Raw genomic sequence first — 24,027 nt, forward strand, 5'->3', positions numbered from 1 at the left:
ATGAACCCAAGACATGACACATTTTTTTTCATAACTTTTTAAATTTTTTTATAAACATATAATGTATTATTAGGCCAGGGGTACAGGTCTTTGAATCGCCAGGTTTACACATTTCACAGCACTCATCATAGCACATACCCTCCCCAATGTCCATAACCCCAATCCCTCTCCCTCGCCCCCTCCCCGCCGCAACCCTCAGTTTGTTTTGTGACATTAAGAGTCTATTATGGTTTGTCTCCCTCCAGATCCCATCTTGTTTCATTTATTCTTCTCCTACCACCCAAGCCCCCCACATTGCATCTCCACTTCCTCATATCAGGGAGATCATATGATAGTTGTCTTTCTCTGATTGACTTATTTCGCTAAGCGTAATACCCTCTAGTTCCATCCACGTCATTGCAAATGGCAGAATTTCATTTCTTTTGAAGGCTGCATTGTATTCCATTGTGTATATATACCACATCTTCTTGATCCATTCATCTGTTGATGAACATCTAGGTTCTTTCCATAGTTTGGCTATTGTGGACATTGCTGCTATAAACATTCGGGTGCACGTGCCCCTTTGGACCACTGTGTTTGTATCTTTAGGGTAAATACCCAGTAGTGCAATTGCTGAGTCGTAGGGTAACTCTATTTTCAACATTTTGAGGAACCTCCGTGCTGTTTTCCAGAGTGGTTGCACCAGCTTGCATTCCCACCAACAGTGTAGGAGGGTTCCCCTTTCTCCGCATCTTCACCAGCATCTGTCATTTCCTGACTTGTTAATTTTAGCCATTCTGACTGGTGTGAGGTGGTATCTCATTGTGGTTTTGATTTGTATTTCCCTGATGCCAAGTGATGTGGAGCACTTTTTCATGTGTCTGTTGGCATGGACATTTTTAGCTTAGGTCCCAGAGTGAATATGTAGTTAGGGATAGAGAGACGCCATCATTAAACCGAAAGCCTCAGGATAAAGCCATTATCCATTAGCTCTCTTCAGGGACAGTTACTGCAACTGTTTAAATAATGGGGAGACTACTTGGACTGTTGTTTAGGAAGCTTGTCTTGGGTAGAAAATGCTGCATTAGGAAAAGGAAAATAGTAACAGAAACAAAAATAGCATCAAGGAGCCCTAAGCAAAGTGGGGGATCCCTCATTTCCAGGCTTCCGGGAAAGGGAGACAGAATGAGTTGAGAGGAAGAAAGCAGTATAAAGACAATAAAATAAGCTCAAAACAAACTTGGCCAGCCCAAAGCATGCTCTATTCTCGATCTTTGCAGGGATGTATGATTAAATTATAGTTTACATTTATAAACATTTAGCTTCCTTACCAGAAGGAGACAGCCTAGCATGCCTTAATTTTATCCTTGTTGTTTGTGAGAGTAAAACTGTTTGAATCCTGTGGGTGAACAGACGTCAGACATATCCTCCTTATATACTTAGGGGTACACATTAACATTTTTAACAATGAAATCTGTTTTGAGAAGTAAAATTTGCAAGAGAAAAAGAAATCTACAGTTTGCATTGCTCCCCCCCCCAATTAACTGATAACATGTAAATTAGATGTTTAAAACTATAAGCTACTTCGAATGGGTGTTTATTTTTCTTCTCTAAAGGGTTATCATTTCCAACAGAGTTTATAATTTGAGAAAGACCCCGTTAGCCCCAAAGTTCAGCAAAATGTGGCTTTCTAAAAATGTCCTGTCCTATTATGTTTAGAATCATCTTTTCTTCCCTGGGATTTATTTACATATATCCCCGAGCTACTGCTTTTGAAGTTGCATGTGTGAAGTCAAATATATATGACTATAGTGAACTCTTGCCACTTGTGAATCTTCTAGATATCACTCCTATCCATGGGGGACCAAGACTCACCCAACCAAAAGATGAAAACCCTGCATTTTTGAATGGACTTCGTTTTCCTAGTGAAGTTCAAGCTCTGGACTTCAGCTCTACCAGACACCCAAGGATTGGGAGATGCTGGAAGGGTGTGGAAAAGACAAGACCAGGAAGCCTTGGCCCCTCCAGGGCCTCTCTCTGGAGGTCCTGTGCTAGGTTCTGTGGCCATGGCAGCATGGGAAGGCTCTGCTCCCCGGATGTGGTAGACACAGAATGACAGGGCTGTCAGTGTGCTCCTGGGAGAAAATGCTGCAGAATTCATCTGTGGGGAGAAAACTTGCACCTCACAGAACTTTCCTCCAAGTTAAAAAGAAACAACAACAACAACAACAAAAATAAAGTCATATTTTTCAACAGAACGTTTTATATTTAGGATTGCAGAAACTATGTTTAAAGGCATCTAGCCTTCTGTGTATATAAAAATAGTTTTAGAAAGAGAAATTTACAGGCCCCAGAGTAATAATATATTGGGAAATTCATTGTATTCCCCAATTTTTTCCTTTATTTTAAAAGAAATTTAAAATAGGTGATTGAATTTTGTTGTTGTTGTTGTTTTAAGGAAAGGATTGGTTCTCTCTTCACCAGTGGGTGCTAGTGGTCTGAAGACAGTAGACAGTATTTATAACCTTTGCACAGCCTCTGGGAATAACTGTCAAATTGTCGGATGTAAGTTAGACTAATAGGATATATTGCTGTACAGTGTGTGTATATATATATATACATCTTTATGGGGGGAGGGAGGAGAGGTTTTGATTAGGCGAATGCTTTGCTGCTAATCAAACTTATAGTGTTTTTAGAGCACTTTGAAGAGTTCATAGAATCTATGAAAGCAATGCAATATTCCTTATTCTAAGTCCCTTCTCACTAAAATCACCTATGTTTTATTGTTTGGGGATTTAAAATGAAAACAAGTTATATAATTAAATGTAAGTCCCTTCTTTATTCATTGAGACATTCCTAAAAAAACTAGAAATCAGAATGCCAGATAGTGTTCCATTCCTAGAGACTTTGTGATGGAAATTTTTTAGATTCTTATTGGGCTGACATCTCTTCAACTGGTTTATAACTGGTGTAATATCCAGAAATGCCCTTATTGCCAAGCCAGACTGCACTTCTAACTGCTTAAAGAACATTTTAATTCTATATAATTAGTAATCTGAAAGCTGAAATTATGCTTTTAATTTACTTCTCACTTAGTTCTGGTATCTTTATTTACATTGATATATTTTTAGCATGACTGAACAGGATTTAGTTCATATATTTACAGTGCCTGAAACATAATAGCCTTTTGTATAGTATAGAAAATCTCTTAATGTGAACCCATGCTACTTTTACAATTTATTTGTTCAACACTTAAAGGCTATCCAAATTTCCTTTAACGAATGCCTTTGAAAATTGCCAATGAATCTTTGTCTTTAAGCCAAATTAATGATTATAAATATACTGTAATTTAAAATAACAGATGCAATTAGAGTAATGAAAAATGTCATTTTCAGCTTTCAAATCAATTCCATTCATATGTGAAATTTATATGTAAAATCAAAATGCTATGATTTTGTTGATTTACCCAGGTAAAATTTTATTCCTAGCCCAACTGAATTTGAACTTGCACTATTATTTTTTATATCTTTTCGTGTATGGAATGGGCACATTTCCTTGTTGTTTAAGAGGCAGAGGCCTACAAGGGCGTAAATTTTAATTGTGATAGAAGCCAATACCTAGAAATAAACCAAGCTGTTGGGATGAAAGTTTGAACAATAAAGTTCTTTCTCAAATGATAATATATTGTCAACAATGTTTAGAAAAGAATACTATTCAGAGGTTGCACCTTGGTTAAAAAAGAGAGAGAGAGAGAGAGAGAGAGAGATGACTTATTTGAAGGTGTTTTTGAATGCATAGAGTTGACCAGAAAGGGAACAAAATGTTTCCATCAAACTATTTCTTTTAGACTATAGACGTGGCATTTATTGTGCTAGAAATCAGTATGAATTAACAAAGATAAACAAATGGATGTCAGCAGCTTTAGGTCTGTCAACTCTATGCTGACAGATGCATTCTTGTGCCAAGAATGTGTTCTGTTTGATTCCCTTCATAGACTCTCAGTCGCTGGATTCATGTTCTCCCAGCTCAAGAGCAGGCCTCTAAGAGACAGTTGGGCACTGGTAAGGGATCTGTCTCGTGCACAGAGTCTCATCCCAATAGCGGTGCTGCCCTTTCAAAAGCCCTCACTTTCTGATTTCCCGATAAGAAGCCCCCTGCCCCACATGAGAACGAGAGTGACCGTCTTGTGTTCACTCTCCAAACTGCCCTCTAGTGCAAAGAAGTTGTTAGCTGAGTGTAATAGTCCTCATAATCTTTGCTTGATTGCCTTTACATTTTTTCTCTTTCTCTTATATAATTGTTAATTATTTGTTGTGCAATGATATCCCTATGACTTCATCTCATTCTCAGTCACTGGATATCGGTATGGGGCAGAATATGAATCAGACTTTTCAGATCACTTTGGATACACAAATGCTTCAGTTAATGATGTTTTGATCTACCAACTCTGTCTGAATATGTGTACTTGAAAACTTAATTTGCTTTTTAAAAGCAAAATGTTCCATTTGCAGGGAAGTCACTGCCGCAGGCATGTGTGTTTGCCAGTTGTTAACCTTGTATTCTTCCAGATGTGAGATATTTCACTGGAGGTCTCCAGGGAACAGTAACCTGGATACCCAGTGCTCCTGGGTGAATTTCAGGACCTTGCTGGAGAAATGCTCCTGGAGTTTAATGTGGACACTTTTATGGTGCTGGGTGGTGTGCACACTCTGGGCATTCGAGAGCAGAACCTAATTAAGAAACACTGTTATGCATTCTACCCAAATGATGGAAGTGATCAGGAGGTAGGGTCTTCTTAGAGGTACCATCTATGACTAGTAAATACTAAGAATTTTGAGGATCAGCAACAGATACAAGACTGGTTGATTGCATGCAACTCCAACAATATCATCAGTTACTTGCCATTCATATTTAAGATGTGGGAAGGCAAGAACGTTGCTTAGTCCAGTTGTATCAGTATTAATAGGCATCATATCCGCATCCCTCTATTTGATTGGCTGAACTGCAGATTATTTTTATTATTGTCTCTTTTTCTTTTGTTGGACTGGTGAGGAGCCACGTACAGCAAATATGCTGGATTCCTGTAGAAATGGCTTCAGCTTCTGTTTGAAGGCAGGAAAAACTCCTTTGTAAGCTACTTTTATTGCTAGCCTTTTTACTTTTCCTATGGTGTGTATTCATGAACACAGAAATCTGCTGGAGAGGCGACGGAGACCAACCAGGCTGCAGCTTCTCGGCATCCGGGAGATACAGCTATGAAGGGCTTGTGAGCAAGGGAAGCTCAGTGCTTCCCTCTGGTGACCTTGACTCTTGGGGTGAAATTCCATCTAAACGTGAAATTCTTCATGTTCAACAACTAAGTGTGATAATAAGTATATTTTATGTACCTTTAGATATTCCAGATTGTGTCCTTTGATGGAAATGGACAGAATTTCGGATAGAGTATCTTTTCCATTGCAATGTGCTGCTAACAGTATGCTTACCCTTGGATGCCATTTTTCATGTTCATAGGAAGACACGAATGTCTCAGGGAAACAACTTTTGTGATAAAGAAAGAAATTCTTATGTGTGTCATTGCGGTTAAATTGCATATTGTAAATAGAACTATTATGGTTGATTACATTCCTGCTGTGATGTTACTTTGAGATTTGCAAGAGGGATAGGGAGGATTTTATGATTCTGACGGAGTGACTGATGGATATTGCAAATTTACATGTCTTCTGGGTCCATAAACAACAGTTATTTTAAAAATGAACATCACACACCCTAGAAGCCTGGCAGCTTTCTTGGTCTGTGAGCTGGGTTAGATTTTTTTTTTTTTTTAATACATACATGCAGTAATGAACCAGTTTTTAACATCTTTAAAAGTTTATTGATTTGATCATAAAAGTGAACTCTATTCTCAACAGAAGACTGAATATTATTTCTCAAACTGTAGCAAGCTGCCTTTTTCCCCCCCATTTTGTGCCATGAAGCTTTGCACTGTACCCAGGACCTGTACTTAGAGGTAACAGAAGTGCTTTCGCTATAGGAAATACGGGACTGTGTAAAGGCTGTCATTTGGAAGTAGCTTACCTTTGTTTCCTCTGAACAAAGATAGAAATTCTGTTGTTTCTAGAAAACCAGTGTCACTTCGACAGGTAATCAGCAAGGGTGAGTAGATGCTTGGAATTGATGTGATGAGCTCACAAGTGAAAAATTAGCTGAAGGTTTTGCAAACATGTGATGAACCAGTCGCATAAAACCAGCAGAGAGAGGTTTTGAACTAACCTAACGAGCCCAGAGGAACAGCAGCTGAAGGCCTCAGCACCCACAAGTCAGACTGCAGAGGCCACTTATAAACCCCTACATATCCTTAACCCATGATTTAGTTTTACATTTCAAGCACCATTTGAGTCAGAATTCTGGAAAGGAATAGAATGCTTATGAATGGCTATTAAAATTTCATTTTCCTTGCCCGTCATACAAGTATGTTCACCTCATACTTCAGCGAGTTTGGAAGGAAATGGAGCTGGCTTAGGGAGCAAGAAGGAATGCAGGACGTATTTCTATGAACCCCGCGTGACATCGAGGGAGCCGAATGTTAGAGATAAAAGATGACTCTTTCTAGGAGGTACGACAGCCGGCAAACAGAAACTGAGAAGTCACAGGGCAAGCAGGAGGCGAGTGGTGTCCCAGAGCCCGGCACCTCCCAGCAGGCCAGTCCCAGGGTGGCCGGTGATTGGCACGGGGCTTGGCAGTTCCTGATGCTTGAACGATTCCTGCCCCTGGGTTCTTCTGGAAGCAGCGGGTTGGGTCTTTTCCCGACGTGCAGTTACTGAGGGACTGGGTTCCACCGAGGAGTTGAACACCCAGACGAGTAGCTGGTGGGCCCCTAAGGCGCCCTGGTAATGTGTTGGTCCAATTGTTAGGACCGGGTCCCTGTGAAGCATTCCAAAGACTTTAGACTCCTCTCAAGGACACCGTTGTGTCTGCCATTCAGTGAACGTGTTTCCACTGCTGACAATATGTTTGCTTCCCCATCTTTTATCCATGGCCTCGGGCCTGTTTTTCTAGCAAAACAAATTTTGCAAGAGATATATGTGGGCTTTAAATAGATAAATGCGGGCAGATCTGAATACATTTACACTTGGCTAGATTTGAAAAGCAGCATTTGCACGTATTTCAGTTGTTTGTGAGTAAACCAATTGATAATCAAGCTATGGAAAGATGCCATCATTTTGCTCTTCCAAAATGGGAAACAAAAATCACTTCAAAGGAAAATCTTTCAAGTGCATTTTGTGTACTGAAATTTAGTGGATCAAAACTGAATTAGGATGCTTCCTGTATTCTGTTGTTCCCAGTGGTGAGTTTGGGAAGATCAAAAAGAACAGAAAAATATCCTCTGGGGGGGGGGGGAGTAGAGTTCCCCATCTTATGTGACCCAGAGCTTCCGTGTTCTGGGCAGCCACAGCCCCACTGCACCCACAGAATGGGAAACTATCTTCAATTTGCTTTTTCTCCCTTAACTTGCAGGAGCATACCCTTTTCTGTTCTAGTCCCATCTGCAGGCCTCTCTCCTGTCTGTCACATGCCCCAGCTGCCAGTTCCTCCAAGAGGAGGAAGTGCACAGCTACAAGGCTTCCTGTTGGGGACGCTGTGTCATTAGAGGGAATGTGTGGAGTTTGGGGACGGTGCGCAATATGGAAGGCAGAGGGATGATGGGCTTCTTCTGTCCTCCCAGATCTCCAAAATGCTGCTGCTGGGAGCACACTGAGGCTCCAAGGTGACAAATTCTGAGGCCCCGGAAGAGAAGAAAAAGGCAATGCCTCTATGAAAGATTTATAAGAAAGATCCAAGTGGCCTTTATTTTTGCTATTGCTTAAATATGCTCTGTAAATTGCTAAAGAAAATTAAACATGTATTTTCAATCTTATTGGAAAAGAATCTCTCTTTTGTCAAGAGTTTATAGCAAATGGTCATCGGTTTTCTCTGACCAACTCTCTCAATCTCTCCTTTATGCTTATGAGTGTTTCAATTAAAAAAAAAATCATCTCCCAAAAGGTGATCATTTATGTTTATGTTCAAATATGTCCCACAGCTTTAATTGGTGGCAACTCTCTACCGCCACCAATGTTGCATAACATGTATTTCCAAACTTAGTGACTTAAAAGGACAAGCATTTATTATTTCTCAAGAGTCTGTAGGTCAGCTGCGTGTTCTGTTGATCTGAGCTGGGCTTCTTCATGTGTGTCTGGTCAGTTGACAGTTGCCTGGTTCTGGATGGTCTAGATGGCCCCAGATGGGACAGGTCAGTTTTCCCCCACATGTCTCTTACACCCTTCTGACAACCTAGCCCAAATGTCTTTTGTGGTGGCAGCAAGGGCCAGTGCAGAAATCCAGGACTCCCCTGTCAAGCTTCTACTTGCATCAGGTTTTCCCAATTCCCATTGGCCAAACAAAGCAGATATCATAATTAAATTGTGCATGAACATGATAAGGTAGATCAGGTCTTTATCCCTGTGTAACAAATTGCTATAAGCTTAGCAGTTAGAAATGACGCAAATTCTTTTATCTCAAAATTTCTGTAGGTCAGAAGTTTGAGCATGTTTTAACAGGGTCCTCTCATAGCCTGGAATCAAAGGATGAGAGGGAGGCTGGGGTCTCATCCGAGGCTTGGGATCCTCTTCTAAGATCATGTGATCTTCAGTTCCATGTTTGTAGGGCTGCAGTCCTCAGCAACTAGATGCCACCTGTAATCCCTTACCATATGGCCCTGCCCATAGACAGTTCACATCAAGGCAGCTTGCTTCTTCAAGACCCACAGGAGAGTTGATCTCTTTCCCTCCTCATTGTCGAGGAAGGGAGTCTTATTTTTTTTTTTTTTTAAGAAATTATTTATTTATTTGACAGACAGAGATCACAAGGAGGCAGAGAGGCAGGCAGAGAGAGAGGAAGGGAAACAGGCTCCCCGCTGAGCAGAGAGCCTGATGCGGGGCTCGATCCCAGGACCCTGGGATCATGACCTGAGCTGAAGGCAGAGGCTTAACCCACTGAGCCACCCAGGCACCCGAGGAAGAGAGTTTTATAACACAACCAAATCAGGTGAGTGACATCCTGTCGCCTTCATTACATTCTCGTTGTTATAAACAAGTCACAGGTGCAGCCTGTACTCAAAGGGAGGGCCTTATACAAGGAAATGGGTCACTGGCGGTCGCCTTAGGGTATGTCTGCCACAAATGTAATATTAAAGAGCATAAGAATCAGGAGATCTTAGAAACTGGGGCACAAAATATGAAATATCACAGTATCAACATACCTGGAGAAGGAAGAATTGTGTAATCTCAGGAAAATGACGACAGACCACAGGACCTGAATTCTAGAGTATTTCCAGTCCCCATTCCAGGACTCAGATGTCTCCAGCAGGCTGTTTGAAAACCAAGTCTAACCCAACCAACAGACCCAAAGACCTCGGTCACTGGCATGAGAAGCGGGAATGGAAATTGTTTTTCTAGAAGCCAGAGAAGCTTTTGGGAGAATCACATCCTTTAAACTCTGTGCGGGGTAATCTGCTTTTTTCTTTTAGTTCTTTATCAAATGGGAACAAATCGATTATTCTCAGTGTTCTGTCTGTATGGCAAAGAACAGGAATTAAATAGGGAATTGTAGAGTATAGCTTGATATAGTTACAAACCATAATTTAAAAAAATACATCAAAAGAAAAATATGTATCATAAGCCATGAGTAAAGGAAAATGGCATCCAAATATAAAGATTCTGTCCCTCTTCTCAAGATTGAGCCATAATTTCATATTCATTTTGCTCTTTATACGAGCTTTATATAAAGTTGTCCCTATCATGCAGATTCAGTTTGCTGCCATACTATATGAGGACTAAAATGGCATGAATTAATTTTGCTCATGTACTGGTTTTATCTCTTGAGCCATGCAATGTTCCCACAGATGTTTTAACCATCTTTGGTACATGCAAAAAGATTGTTTCTATAACCCAGGAAAGCAATTATAATTTTCATAATAAGGATCTAGGTACACATATTGTGAATTGTTCAAGGATCAAGAAACAAATCAAAGTCTAAAATTCCCTAAATTTATTTGCACAGGAAGCAAGAGGTAAACACAATTAAGGATCTGGGCCTTCGGCTCACGCAGACTTGGGTCTGAATGCTAGCTCCAGAATTTTCTGTTTGGATGACTGCAGAGCAAGGACCCAACCTCCCTAGGGCTTAGCTTCCTCATCTGTAGAAGGTAGACATTAGTGGATTCCACTTTCTAAGCTTATTGAACCCAGGCTCGGTGTAAGAATTCCATATCCGGGTAGAGGTAGAATCAGACTGACTCGGGCAGAATCAGCCTGTATGCGCCCAGCTCTGCAGCTCCTGCGCTGTTTCTGTGGCCGTGGCCTCCTGTGCATTTTCTCTCCCCACAGCCTGCATCTGGGTCTCTCTGGTGAGAACTGTCCTCGGGTTGCAGAAACCGGTTTTGTCGGCTGGCACTGGGTAGACCTGGAAACTTCACTCTCCAGAGCAGCCCTTAACCCCTTACAGAGAAGTTGAGGAGAAGGAACCCTCCAGCACCCTCGCCCCTGACCGAGACAGCTCTGAGGTACGCCCATCACTGTTTCACAGCTCCCTCGGAGACCTGAGTCAGTCACCCTCCGTGGAACCGAGGGGGTTCCAGCCGCCACGCATCCTCACCTGGCTCCTTCCGATCCCTGCCCTTCTTCCCCACTCGTCAGTTTTCCTGGCAGCGCTTCCGGACGAATCCATCCCATACCACAGGTTATGCTTCTAGGGAAGACCACGCAAGGCACTGGCAAAATATAAATGGCCAAATTAAAATTCACTTAAAATTTCTGGGATAAGGAATGTGGATTAATAATCCCTTAATGGTACATGTGCCAAAGATATGTCACCGTGGTCCTGGTTTAGAGTCCCCTTTAAGCAGGAATGAAACTAGGCACAGTGACGTCCCTCCCCTGGCCTCCTAAAACGGCTTGGAGGCCTTCTTTTCCATCTCTAGGGAGTCAGCTGCTCCCTCTGCCCTTGCCCCCTGTGCTTCTATTGTTATACTTTAGATCAAATTAAGTCTCAGGAAGTCGAGAGAACCGTTCGATGGGGGGCAAGTGGTATTCCTCTGCCGCTATTCACCACACAGAGACTTAACTTAGCTAAAGGGAAGATTCCCTGCCATCTAGAAGGAAAGGCTACCTGGCTCTCATTTTGGTCTCTAAGAGGTATGGAATGGTTTTCTCATTTGTCCTTCACCAGTTTTCCTTTGAGATTTTTTTCAAATAACCTTAACCCAAGTAAAGAGCATCTTGGTGTCTGCTAATTTATTTTTAAAATGCATTTGAGTTCTGTTTATTAATCCCACTGTGAACCCTTTAGATGATCATATCTTTTGCCTTTCCAAAAAATGAATTCTTAGGACAAACACGAACCTTTCAGCGTGAATTACATAAGTGACTGTTCCATTGAAATGCTTATCAGCATCTCTGTTCAGTCACACTATTTTCATTGGAAAAAAAAAAATTGTTAAGACAGTCTCCAAAGGTCTCATGTCCTGCTTTGTTTCTCTTGTCTTTTGCCTGGTCAGGTCCTAGCAGCAGTGTCCTTTGCATTTTGGTAACGGATGCTCCAGTTTGGAAAGGGTATTCCAAAGTCAGCAGTGCCGAAAGGCAGAAAGTGGTAGTGAAGTACTTGGTCCTTCACAGTCTGCTTGCCTAGACAATGCCAGATATGGGGAAGAAAGGCACTCACTTCCAGCCATAGTCCTCGCTCCTGAAGGATTCAGTAGGAGAACTGCCACCAGAAACACTTTCCCGGCCCCTTCTCCTCCACCAGCCCTTCCCCGTCCTGCCTTTGCTCATGCGTGCATCTGCGCACGCGTATTCATCCTCTCCACTCTTTCAAGAAGGTGGACAGAATCTTCCAATTCTTTTCCTACTGATTAGCATTTTCCTCGGTAGGGTGAGGGGGCATGAAGCTTTATGTTCACCACGTTGCCAGTCGTCTCCTCAACTCGTTCATTTCTTTTCCCTTTCTTCTTCTTCTAGATTTGGAGTGTGTTGGTTTATATGCTCACCCTCTTTAACTCTGTGTCTAATAGGAAAATATCTTGTTCTACATAACACCATGACTTCAAGAGGCAATACTATTTATATTATTTAATCTCAAAGTTTGTCTCCATTTTCACTTTCTCCTAAATTTCAAAATAGTTTTAATGTACATCTTATACATTAAGGGATATGAGATATCACGGAAACGATATTTACTTTCCTACTTTATCTCGTAGACTCCGTAACAGCCTTGGGGGTGTTTATAAACCCACAGATTTTTGTTTTTGTTTTTCCCTCAGAAATAATAGAGGTCAATTGCTAACTTTGAAACGAAATTCTGACCTCATCTTTAACTAGCATTTCTATTTTCAAAAGTTTCACTGAGTTACATGGATTAAAAAACCACACACACAGACAAATTAGAAGTTGACTAATACTATTTGAATCAGAAAGTCTTTGGTCCACTTCACAGTAATCAGATTAATTGAAAGAAGTGCTAGGTTTACCTTGAGCTGTAAGTTAATGAGACTAATTTCTAAAGTTCTCACCTCAAAATTCATAGTCTCTACTTTTTCCTGGGAAGGGAGAGGTCTTCTGAGTGGTTACTGCGTGCAGACCATGTGCAAAGCACTTTCTAGATGTCTAGTCGTCATAACAGGCACTGTGCAAGAGGTTGTAACTAGTAGTATTGTAGAAATGAAACAAACAAAACTAGGTTCAGGAACATTAAGAAGCCAATAGCTAGTGGTAAAAAACAAAACAAAACAAGAAAACCCGGAACCCCATAGGAAAACCAAGATTTTGCACGGCTCTAATACGCAGCTGTTTTCAGTCTCCCCAAGTAAAACCCTTAGTTTATATCAAGATAAGATTACTCAATTAATGGGACTTAAAAAAATTCTCTTTATGCCTTATTTAATGGTATCATTTTGCCTCTTAGGTCCTAGCATCTGCTTTGTATGTTTCACCGAGGCATGCTTTATAATAGTTACAGGACCACAATGCTATTCACTCTTTCCAAAGGCACAAATGCAAACCACACCAGCATTTCAATAATTGTTCACTGCTGGAGCATGAGCCACGCCGGAATACTCGCAATCCAACCCACATTTTAATGCTCTCAGTAGGACCCAACTTTCTATAAAGTGCTTTGATGACCCTGCTTGTGTAACTTCTTGATATGTTGTAAGTTTGCAGGTAATACTTACTAATTAAATGGCTCAAAAATAAATTCGGCATTTAGTTTATACAAGTCAATGGACAAAACAACGACAACAACAACAACAAAAACCCACACACAACAGACCGGAGGTTTGCCTTTCAAAGATAAAGTGAGATATTCTGGCTGTGAGACCCAAGGTGAATGACTTAACTGCTGCGAACCTCCGTTTTCAGAGATATAGTGCTTTTCTTACTGTATCGCCGTAAGAATTAAAGGTGCTAACATATGAGACATGGTTCAATGTGTGGTCAAGGAAACACTAAATAAATACCAGTTTTATTAAGTTGCCGTTTCCCAGAGGTTAAATGACAACCTTGCTGACTCATTTAAATATTTTCTCATTTTTATTATATTATTTTTATTTTTTAAGATTTTATTTATTTGACAGAGAAAGAAAGAGAGAGAGAGAGCACAAGCAGGGGGAGCAGGAGAGGGAGAAGCACTCCCTGCTGAGCAAGGAGCCCGATGAGGGACTTGATCCCAGGACCCTGGGATCGTGACCTGAGCCGAAGGCAGATGCCTAACCACGAACCATGCAGGCACTTAAAAGTTTTCTATTTTTTAAAATGCCCCAGCTGGCACTGTCTCCTTGATGATGTCTAACCCTGAAGACACGGGTTCCAGTGAGCCAGTGCCAGAAGGGTCTGTTGATACTCCCGCATCCTGTTCAACTCTGGAGTACAAGAGCTCGCACACCAACTGGTTCAAAAGAGTAAAAGGGAATCAATTGGCTCATTTAGCTGAAATCTTCAGGATGGGAAAGGTTGAGGCATTGCTAAATTCAAGGGCTCAGGAGGTATCAGGAAGACCCCCCTCTCTCTCTCTCGGACGCTCGTTTCTGAGTTTTGCCCTCCTCCATCATGGATTTACTTCCACACAGGTCTTCTTCCCACAGTGGTTCCCGGGGACACTAGAATTACATCTTTCCAGGCCCTGGTCCATCGGAAAGATTCCCTTACCACTTTAACAAGTTGTAGATTTAAGTCTCGGTGGGCCAAGCTGGACAACAGCTTCTCCACTTAAGCTGAGAGAAGAGAGGATAATGGGATATGCTGATTGGCTTTGGCCTGGGTCCCCTGCCTGCCCTTGAGCTGATCACTGTGTCCAGGGAAATGAGGTGCCCATCCCTGGAGACCCAGGGAGAGGAGCCCAGGGAACACCATGAATCAAGGGTGGGAAGGAGGACTCTCAGGACGATGAGGAAGTGGGTTTTGGGCAGACAAAAAGTAGATGTTTACGAACTTGACATTGTCTTGCCAGGAAGCATTTGCGTCTGACCATCGACAGAGATTTCTGGCCAAACTTTTCCTGCCTCACTACTCTGCCATCTCAGTTTGCTTCCAGGTACTTAGATCAACCATCTCTTTAGTAAAAGATGTTAGCAGGGAAGAAGTATAATCAAAGTGAATCAGGAAGCCTAGGGAACAACTGTCGGCCTAGCTGTTCTGTTTCATTTGTCAGAAAGCCCACTGGGTAATGGCAGACAAAGGAGTAACTGTAAGCAAGCTGAAGAAACAGACATCCTTCCCTGTGGTCAGTTTCCAGCTCTGTTACTGTAACACCTGTGATTTCCCTTCTATAGTAGCCAGCTTTTCTGCTCCTGAGGGCGTGTGTTGGATTCTGGGCGGTGATGCTGCCCTTGTTTCTCCCAACCACTCTCCTCCTTCGGGCGGGAGTATGCCTCAGCCTTTCCCCAAGCTCTACTCCTCAGCCTCCAGGGCGGATTGTGAACCTGTAGGGTCAGGCCTTCCACGGCCCGGGCAGCCAATGTGACTAACAAGCTCAAAGTCACACGAAACCTCTTCCCCCACCCACAGCTGCTGGGATCTTGCCTTGTTCCTGCTGGCCTGACTGTTGTGTCAGTTAGGGCCCTTAGCACCGTCACCCTTGTCATCGGACCTTCTTTTAGGAGTTATCTGCCTGACTATAACCCAGGCTCCGGACTGGCCTTTCACCCCAACCCATTTGGCTGAATCCCAAACAAACTTAGCACCTGAAACCCCAAACAGAGCCTGCTACTCACCAGATACAGAGTGGCCCCTTGGATAATGACATCTGCATCAAGCCCAAGTTGTCAATGTTCACTGGATAATGATATTTAGGTAGATCCGTTACTCAGCTTACAGGGGGCCAACTTGTCCTGTTCACGCATTCCAGTTCTGTCCCGGGCACCGAAGTTTCCGTCCTGCTTTGGTGCCAAGCCTGTTCACGGGACTTACGGCCCAGGGGTGAGTTTCCCCTGTGTAAACATGGCAGAGCTGGGTCATCCTGACTGAGAGCCTCTGGTGAGCCAAGAGCTCATTCACCCCTTTATTTATTCACACAACAAGTGTTCATCACATAATCCAGTGCTTCTAAAACTTTAACAAGCATACGAATTACCTGTGGAACTTACTAAAACATGGGTTCTGATTCAGTCGGGCTGCGGTGGGGCCTGGGCTTCTATATTTTAAAGAAGCTTCTAGATCCTACCCCTGCTGACATTTCATGAATGGCAGTTTCAGAAACAAGGACTACAGAAACTCAGTAAACATTTGTTGGATATAACCTGAATGAAAACCTAAAAGCAAAGTATTGAACAAAAGTTTTAGTTTAGGGAGACAAGAGAGGCATGATGTTGGCAAGTTATTTGCAAGTGACAGTTATGGGGTCAAAGGCTAAAGCCTTTGTCAGCTGAGGTTTTTCTGGTGCGTTGCCCCTTCCATCCTTATGGCCTTTGATGGATTTCCCCTGTCTCCTGCTAAAGGTGGCAGAGCCAACTTCAGAGTAGCATTTCAGTTATTTCATGTTTAAAGCCTGTTGTCTGGAGCACCTGGGTGGCTCAGTGGGTTAAAGCCTCTGCCTTCAACTCAGGTCATGATCTCAGGGTCCTGGGATCGAGCCCCACATCGGGCTCTCTGCTCAGTGGGAAACCTGCTTCCTCCTCTCTCCCTGCCTGCCTCTCTGACTAGTTATAATCTCTGCCTATCAAATAAATAAATAAAATCCTAAAAAAAAAAAAAGCCTGTTGTCTATTCTTTTTGAACCATACTCACAGTTTTCCAATATGTTCTGTATAAGTATGGCTTTATATTCTCTCTCTCTCTCTCTCTCTCACACACACACACACACACACACACTCACTCACACATGATATCTAATTATTGATGACTTATTTGAAACCAATAACCTACATCCGCCAACTCTACTGGACACCAAGACGACTCACGGCGTGGCATGTCTAGATTACCAACAACGTTTCAAAAGTTCGAGCCAGGTAGAGGACAGAAAGTGCCCAAGATAACCCACAAGAAACAAGACCTCTTACCCCACTTCATCCCCACTATTTTCTTCCTCTGTACCTGATCTTTGGCTTGATTTCTTTGCCAATATGGATTAGCTGGACAAAGCAAACCCTCTTTTCTACCCTCAAAGTTCATTTTTCAGCTCATAGCATCGTTTGCAGAGAGATTTGCTCGTGAAGGAGGAACACAGCGGGTATAAGACAAGCCATTTCACAGAGGTCAGTTGGGAGCCCGTTCTCTGTGGATCTTAGATAATCTTGCCTTGTGAAGAGCTCATTGGAAGTTCCCAAGAGGTCTAGAGAGGAGGCTGATGTTGGAGAGGGGATAATGGTGGCTGGTGGAAGCATTAGGGTTGTCATTCCTCTGAACTTCAGCTTTCCACAAAATGAACACTTTGCCCTTAGCTGAAACTTGTTGGAAATGAGGAATGCTCACGTAGTAGTTACTCTCTGCCTGCCAGCCAAATGCCTCCCTTTGCTATATTCCTATAGACCACAGACTTTATTACCTCAGACAGGAATTATGCAGAGCTCTGGTTCCTCGAATATATTGAGCTGAGGACATATTTTTTAAAAGTAAAATTTAATGGTAAGTTTCCTATAAGCATCACCTTAAACAACTTTACCTATCCTCCTAAATCCATCCACATAACAAATTAAGTTTCGTCTCTTCTTTCTAGAATGGACTTTCCTGGGGCACCTGGGTGGCTCAGTCGGTTATGCATCTGCCTTCAGCTCGAGTCATAGTCCTGGGGTCCTGGGATTGAGTCCCATGTTGGGCTCCCTGCTCAGGAGGGAGTCTGTTTCTCCCTCTCCTCTGCTTCTCCCCCTGCTCCTGCTTTCTCTCTGAAAGGAGGGAAGGAAGGCAGGGAGGCAGGGAGGGAGGAAGGATAGTCAGAATGGAGACTAAACAGCATCCTTCTAAAGAATGAATGGGTCTCTTTCCACCCTTAATAGCAAGTGGATTAAATTCGAGTCCGCGTTCACCATTTTGGTTTAACCTGTCATAAACGTGAGCTCACCTGAGGTCGTGAATGGAAAATGTCCACATCCCATGACCACCATTCCGCAGGCTTTAGAAGACAACCAAAGACTTTCATCAACTTTTTGAGGAGGCAATGTCTGACCTCAAAGTTTCAATGTCTTAGCTGTTATAACCATTGTAGATTTAACTGGCATCCGAGGACTTGGAACTACACCCTTTGAACAGCTAACAGTCCCTCAGCATAGCCACTGAATCGTGGACTTTTATTATAGGACGAGCCTAGAGAGAAGCGTCCAAGGGCTCAGCTTTGCAGGTTATAAAACTTGTTCAATGTCACATCATTTCAAACTCATGGAAGAAGACAGGGGAGAGCCCTCAGGCTGAATTTGGAAGTACGTATTGAAAAAGCCATACTTGAATTACAAATGGCTTGGGCTGGGCTTGTTCTATTAATGCTTGCTAGCTTGGTGCTGTGTCTGGTGACAGTGTGACGCTTCTCATTTGGATGACAGTGGCCCCAAACTGGAGGATTTTAAGAATTCCACAGTTATCTACATATTAGGACAGTGTCTCTCTAAGGTATTTTTTTTAGTTAGAACACTGTTGTTTTCTGATTCACATGCCCCTTCCCCCAGAAAAAAGAAATACAAAAATTATTCACAAGGGAAAAAGTAAAACACGTATAATCCTGCCATTCAGATCTTTTTTTAAAGGCTTATGAGTTTTGTTATTATTCTTTAAAGATACTGTACATTTTCTAATTCCTTTTTTTTTTTTTTTCACTTATCAATAGAAGTGGGCACATGTTCATTTCGAGAAAATCCTCCTCTACCCCGGGCTTCAGCAGGCTGTCGCCTGACAGCCAGATCCTGCCCACTGCCTGAGTTTGTAAGTAAAATTTAGTGGGAACACAGCATGCTCATTCATTTATGCATTGTCTCTGGCTGCTGGTGAGCTACAGTGACAGAGCTGAGTATTTGCAACAAGAACAAGCTGGCCCACGGAGCCTAAAATATTTACTATTGGCCCTTTACAGGAAGACTTGCCTGACTCTTGATCTACACTATCACTTTTTAATATCTGAGCAATATTTCATTGCATCATCATATCATTATTTATTTAACTAGTTTCTATTGATGCACATGTAAATTGTTACCTGTTTTATATTTATTAACACATAATGTATTATTTGTCCCAGGGGCACAGGTCTGTGAATCATCATCTTACACAATTCACAGCACTCACCATAACACATACCCTCCCCAATGTCCATCATCCAGCCACCTCAGCCCTCACCCACTCCAGCATTGTTTCCTATTTTAAACATTTAGATAGGTTCCTATTATACTTAACACTAGGCTGAATATGCTCATATTTGCCTTTTTTAAAAAAATTTCATTAGGAAACTTGCTGAAGACTGGGATTTACTAAGTTAAAGGATTTTGTAATCTTTTCCTTTTAAGGGAGTTTGGTAACCATTATCCTATTTTTTCCATTTCTAGATAGGGGAGTTTTTCTTAATATGGTAACGGCTGAAACGGAGATGTTGCGCTCCACAGTTTCTCTTGCTTATTATGTACAAAGCTATTCTCAGAAACCAAGAGAATCAGAAAACCACATAGATCACCAAATGGGGCTTGGTAGTGGGACAGACTCCATTACTGAGCTCTAAAGTCACAACCCTAGGAATTGGGAGTGAGGAATAACCCCTCCCTTTTCCGTGCCATTGGTTTTGTCCTCCAGCCTGACTGAGACAGCAGTCATACATATATAAATAACCAGCTTGTGGAGGCAGACCAGAGACAACAATGCAGTTTGCTTAGGTGGTTTGTGTCATCTCTTGAAGGGAAAATATGGAGAGATGGCTTTCCTGGGGTGATGGGGCTGTTGTGGTTGGCATCTGGTCTGTCAGTCTGTCTCTGTTTTAGGTCCACTTTAACCAGGACTTGAAGTGGTATCTATGCTTCTGCCTAGATTGGGTCTAAGCCCTGAGTTCCTCAGAAGCCCCACTTGTAACTGGATGAATGCTGGGCATCTCATGGATCGTGTCTGCCATCTTTCCCCAGGATGCAAGGAGAGGGTTAAGGTAGAGAGCAGAAAATGATGGGGGGCATTTCCCTTGTTTCTTCATTTGCCAGTCTCTTCCTATGGCTCTAAAAGCATGTGTGTTCACATACATGTACGCACAGCTGCACATACACACACATAAATACACACACATCTGATATTAATGTGGAAGAGTCCACTCAAAAAACTGATTTGATTTTGTATGTGCTCTGTGTGATTTTGTATGTGATTTTTTGCTCTGTGTGGGACAACCTTGCACGGCAGGTATTCCTGGGACAAGCAGCTCCTTTGTTTTTTCTTTTCTGAGCCAACAGAAATAAACAGCCAACTCTCAGCCATCCAGTGGCTACCATTACAGCTAGTCATACAATGAAATTCTATGCAGCTCTGATAATGACCCATCTCCTGAGACACACAACACGGATAGATACCAATAGCATTATGCTAAGTGAAAGAAGCCAGACAGAGAAGAGTACATACTATAATGACTCCATTTACATGAAACTCTAGAAAAGGCAATACTATAGTGCTGGAAAATAGATCAGTGGTTACCAGGGGGTTTGGGGTGAGTTTCCGTTAACTTCAAAGAGACACAGGGTAACTCTGAAGTGATGAACATCTGCGTTTTGATTGTGATGGTGGTAACATAATTGTGCAGTTTGTCAAAACTTATTGGACAGTGTTCTTTAAGTAGGTACATTTTATTATGTGTAAATAATATTTCAGTAAAGTTGATTATAAAAAAAAAAGATCTGTAACTGATAAAGAAGTGGGAAAGAAAGAATCTGGACTCAGGAGTGTCTGGTTTGAATAGGTGAGTGGTGGTGCCATTGACCATGAGGAGACAGCAAGGGGGAGGAACAAGCATTAAGAAGTGGTAGGGAGAATGAGTACACCAAACGGAGACACATCCATGGAGGGAGTCGACGTTTTGGGCTAGGACACTGAGGACTTTGGAATTCTCAGTGCGTTGATGGGGGTAGACACCGCATATGCATGAATTTATTAAAATGACAGTGAAGTGAGAGAGAAAAGACAAGACCTAGGGCTTATCCCAGGGCCAGGCTGAATCCTTGAGAGTAAATGTTAGCCCACTGTTACTCAAACTATGGTCCGTGGAACTGGTAACAATGGTGTCATCTGAATGTTATTAGAAATGCAGAGTTTCATGCCATAACCCAGACCTATGGAATCGTAATCTGCATTTTAATAAGATCTCCAGGTAATTCTTATCCACATTAAAGTTTGAAGACTGTAGTTTCTGATCAACCTTAGCCCTACTCCTTACTTCCTTGAATTTCCTTCCACAACCCAGCTGAGAGAATAAAGAAACATGGCCTGCTGAAGCCAAGGATTACATCATCAGATTAAAATTGTTTTTCGTTCTTAGTTAAAAAAAACAACTCTTGTCTGCTAAGGGAGCTAAGAAATGTTAATTCAAATGTTCTCTGTTTATTCAGCAGGCTGTGGTTGCTTCTGGGAAGCTGTCAAGGTTTATTTAGACTGGAGAGAAACTTTTTTTTCTATTTTACTCTTTCTTTCCTCTCTTTCTTTCTCTCTTTCTTTCTTTCTTCTCTTTCTTTCTTCTTTCTTTCTTTCTCCCTTTCTTTCTTTTTAATTAAAGCAAATACAAAGACAAGTCCTACCTATTTCATTAGGAATTGCTTGAGAAATCATTTATTTTTTTTTTCTTTTATAAAAAAGGGCTTTGCTTGCCCAAAGGACATAAACGCTTCTCCTTAAATTCTTGCAGACAGACTGTCTGTTAGGAATGTTGAGCTATGAGGAATTTGGGATGAAGTACAACACTGTCCCCATGTTGAGCCTAGAGTTACTTCTACAAATATAGTTTCTTTTTTTTAAATTTTTTTTTTAAAGATTTTATTTATTTATTTGGCAGACAGAGATCACAAATAGGCAGAGAAGCAGGCGAGAGAGAGAGGAGGAAGCAGGCTCCCTGCTGAGCAGAGAGCCCGATGTGGGGCTTGATCCCAGGACCCTGAGATCATGACCTGAGCTGAAGGCAGAGGCTTTACACCCACTGAGCCACCCAGGCGCCCCCCTTAAAATATAGTTTCTTATCCGAGTCCACTTCCCAGGAGAGATGGTGGGTGAGCAGAAAGAAAGCTGTCCGGGCTACTCCAGGTCTGAGGCTCACTGCTGTGGCTCCTGAGACCGGAGCTTGTCCAGGGCATCGGGTCTGTTTGCTTGCTCATTGAGCTGTTATTGTTTGTAGGTGACTTCCCACTGAAGGTGGATTGAGCTGGATTCAAAGAGAAGTAGGACCTAGAGAGGTAGAGAAGGTGGGGAAGAACATCCGGAACTGAGAAAACTGAATCAGGAAAAAAAAAAAAAGTTTCTAGTAACTGCCTCCTTGTTGTGTGACATTTGGTAAATCGCTCAACTTTTCTTTCTTTCTTTCTTTTTTTTTTTTTTTTAAGATTTTATTTATTTATTTGACAGACAGTGATCACAAGTACGCAGAGAGGCAGGCAGAGAGAGAGAGGGGGGAAGCAGGCTCCCCGCGAAGCAGAGAACCCCAGGCGGGGCTCGATCCCAGGACCCTGGGATCATGACCTGAGCCGAAGGCAGAGGCTTTAACCCACTGAGCCACCCAGGTGCCCCATCGCTCAACTTTTCTAAGCCTCGTGCCTTCGTTTTGTAAAACACAAGTTGTATTCTGTGTGGCCTCTAAGGTTCTTTCTAGGTGGAAAGATCCATGACGGACGTCTGACAGGGGGTGTGAGCTAGAGGAAGAAAGCACAGCTGGTTTATTAGATTAGCTATCCTTATTTAAAAAAAAAAAAAAAATCTTAAGGGAATGGCAAATAAGGTCGCTCTGGTTTGACAGGTTGCCCAGGTCTAGGACCAGGACCTGGGCGGCCACGGTGAGAGGACATCTGAGTGGGAATCACGGGGCCTGACCCTACCGTGGGTTTGTTTTACGGTTTGCCTCCGGGAAGTCACAATCGCACGCATTGTCTCATTCTTTAGAAAGGCAGTATGAACAGCAAGTCCAGTGTGTGGGTGCTGGATCTGATCCACTTGGGTCAAATCTCAACTCTGTCCCTGAAACAAGCACTTAACCTTTCTGTGCCTCAGTTTCCAAGTCTGTAAGATGAGAACAACGTCTTACTCATAGGGGCATTTTAAGTTTTAATTCTTCTAACGTTTATGAGATGTTCAAAGCGGATCCTTGTACATGATAAAACAATGAATGTTAGCTGTTCTTCTTATCACTATCTCCCTGTGGCCAGTGGATGCTGGTCTGAAATCTGGGCCTTGATACTCTTTCTTTTTGCTTTGATTGCTGAGGGGTGACGACAAATGCTACTCACTCCCTCACAAACACAAATTGAAGGGTCTACTCTGAGCCCAGAGGGCTGCAGGCTCTCTGGGAAGGAGGAAGGGAGGGAGAAAACATTTTTTTTCTTCCAAGTCGTTAGGAGAGGAAAAGCTCAGGGATGTCAGCTCCTCAAGGACCAGAACTTGCCTATTTTCCTTTGAAATCCAAGCTCTGGCATGGGGTCAGACACAACACAGAGGTGATCTGAAGTTGTATGTGGAACTAGATCCTGGGGAGATGGAGAGAGAAGGAGGCGGGTGGGGGAGAGCATCACAACATACCCTGACACCCCTCCCCCCACCAGCTTCCTCACCTAGCCCATCTCTCTCCACCTGCTCTTTCTCGCTGGTTCTTGCTGGCTACAGAGTAAATCCCAAGTCCTCCACACACTGGATTTCCCAGCTGGTTTCCACGGATCCTACCCCGCTAAGCTATTTCTCCTTGGGCACAGTAACAGGCTTGTCTCTCATGCTTTGCTGCTGCCGTTCCATCTTCCCGATGCTGGGATTCTCTTCCCTCTGGAGCCACTCATCCCTTCAAGTTTCGACTCAAATGACATGTCTCGCCACCAATGCTGCCAGCAGCCCACCTCTGGCCCCTCGGCACCTGTGTGTGTGTGTGTGTGTGTGTGTGTGTGTGTGTGTGTGTGCATGCCAGCCTGACTTTCAACATCCTGCTGCAGTGACTGCCTGAGAGCTCTCTGGCCACAACCAGCCTGTGGCCAGACCAGCCACCAATGCAGGAGAACTAACTCAGCACTCCTGTCCCCATCCCCAGACTCAGCAGCTTTCACCTGTAACCAGCAGGATTGCTGGCGGGGCAGAAGAACTCCACCTGCAGATTGCCTGGGGGCTCCCAGATTCTCCTGCAGCATTGATTGTGCTGCAAAATGCCCCTTGTGGCTTCCTGTCTCCTCACTCTCATCCCACTTCTCCACCAGTGGTTCCTGGGATCACCTCCAAAAGTACTTACCTTCACATCCTCACCTGAGGCTCTGCCTTCCCTGCCCTTCTGGCTTTCTGAGAACTCCCCAGGAGAAGAACAATGCTTGCCTACCAATTTTCCTGTCATATTTGTACATACCTTTGG

General features: G+C 42.8%; 1 protein-coding gene across 6 annotated transcripts in view; it reads left to right on the top strand.

The window, feature by feature from the left end:
- The window catches only part of NEK10 (NIMA related kinase 10), a 239,980-nt gene extending 232,078 nt beyond the window's left edge, over nt 1–7,902 (top strand). For all 6 annotated transcript variants that reach the window (XM_032324693.1, XM_032324792.1, XM_032324858.1 and 3 more), the window contains one exon: nt 1,821–7,902. In XM_032324693.1, the coding sequence (XP_032180584.1) occupies nt 1,821–1,869 (49 nt within the window). In that variant the 3' untranslated portion in view covers nt 1,870–7,902. The remainder of the gene's footprint in view (nt 1–1,820) is intronic.
- The last annotated feature ends 16,125 nt before the right edge of the window (nt 7,903–24,027 follow it).

This window comes from Mustela erminea, chromosome 1 (genome assembly GCF_009829155.1).
Source record: "Mustela erminea isolate mMusErm1 chromosome 1, mMusErm1.Pri, whole genome shotgun sequence".
In the NCBI taxonomy this organism is placed as follows: domain Eukaryota; kingdom Metazoa; phylum Chordata; class Mammalia; order Carnivora; family Mustelidae; genus Mustela; species Mustela erminea.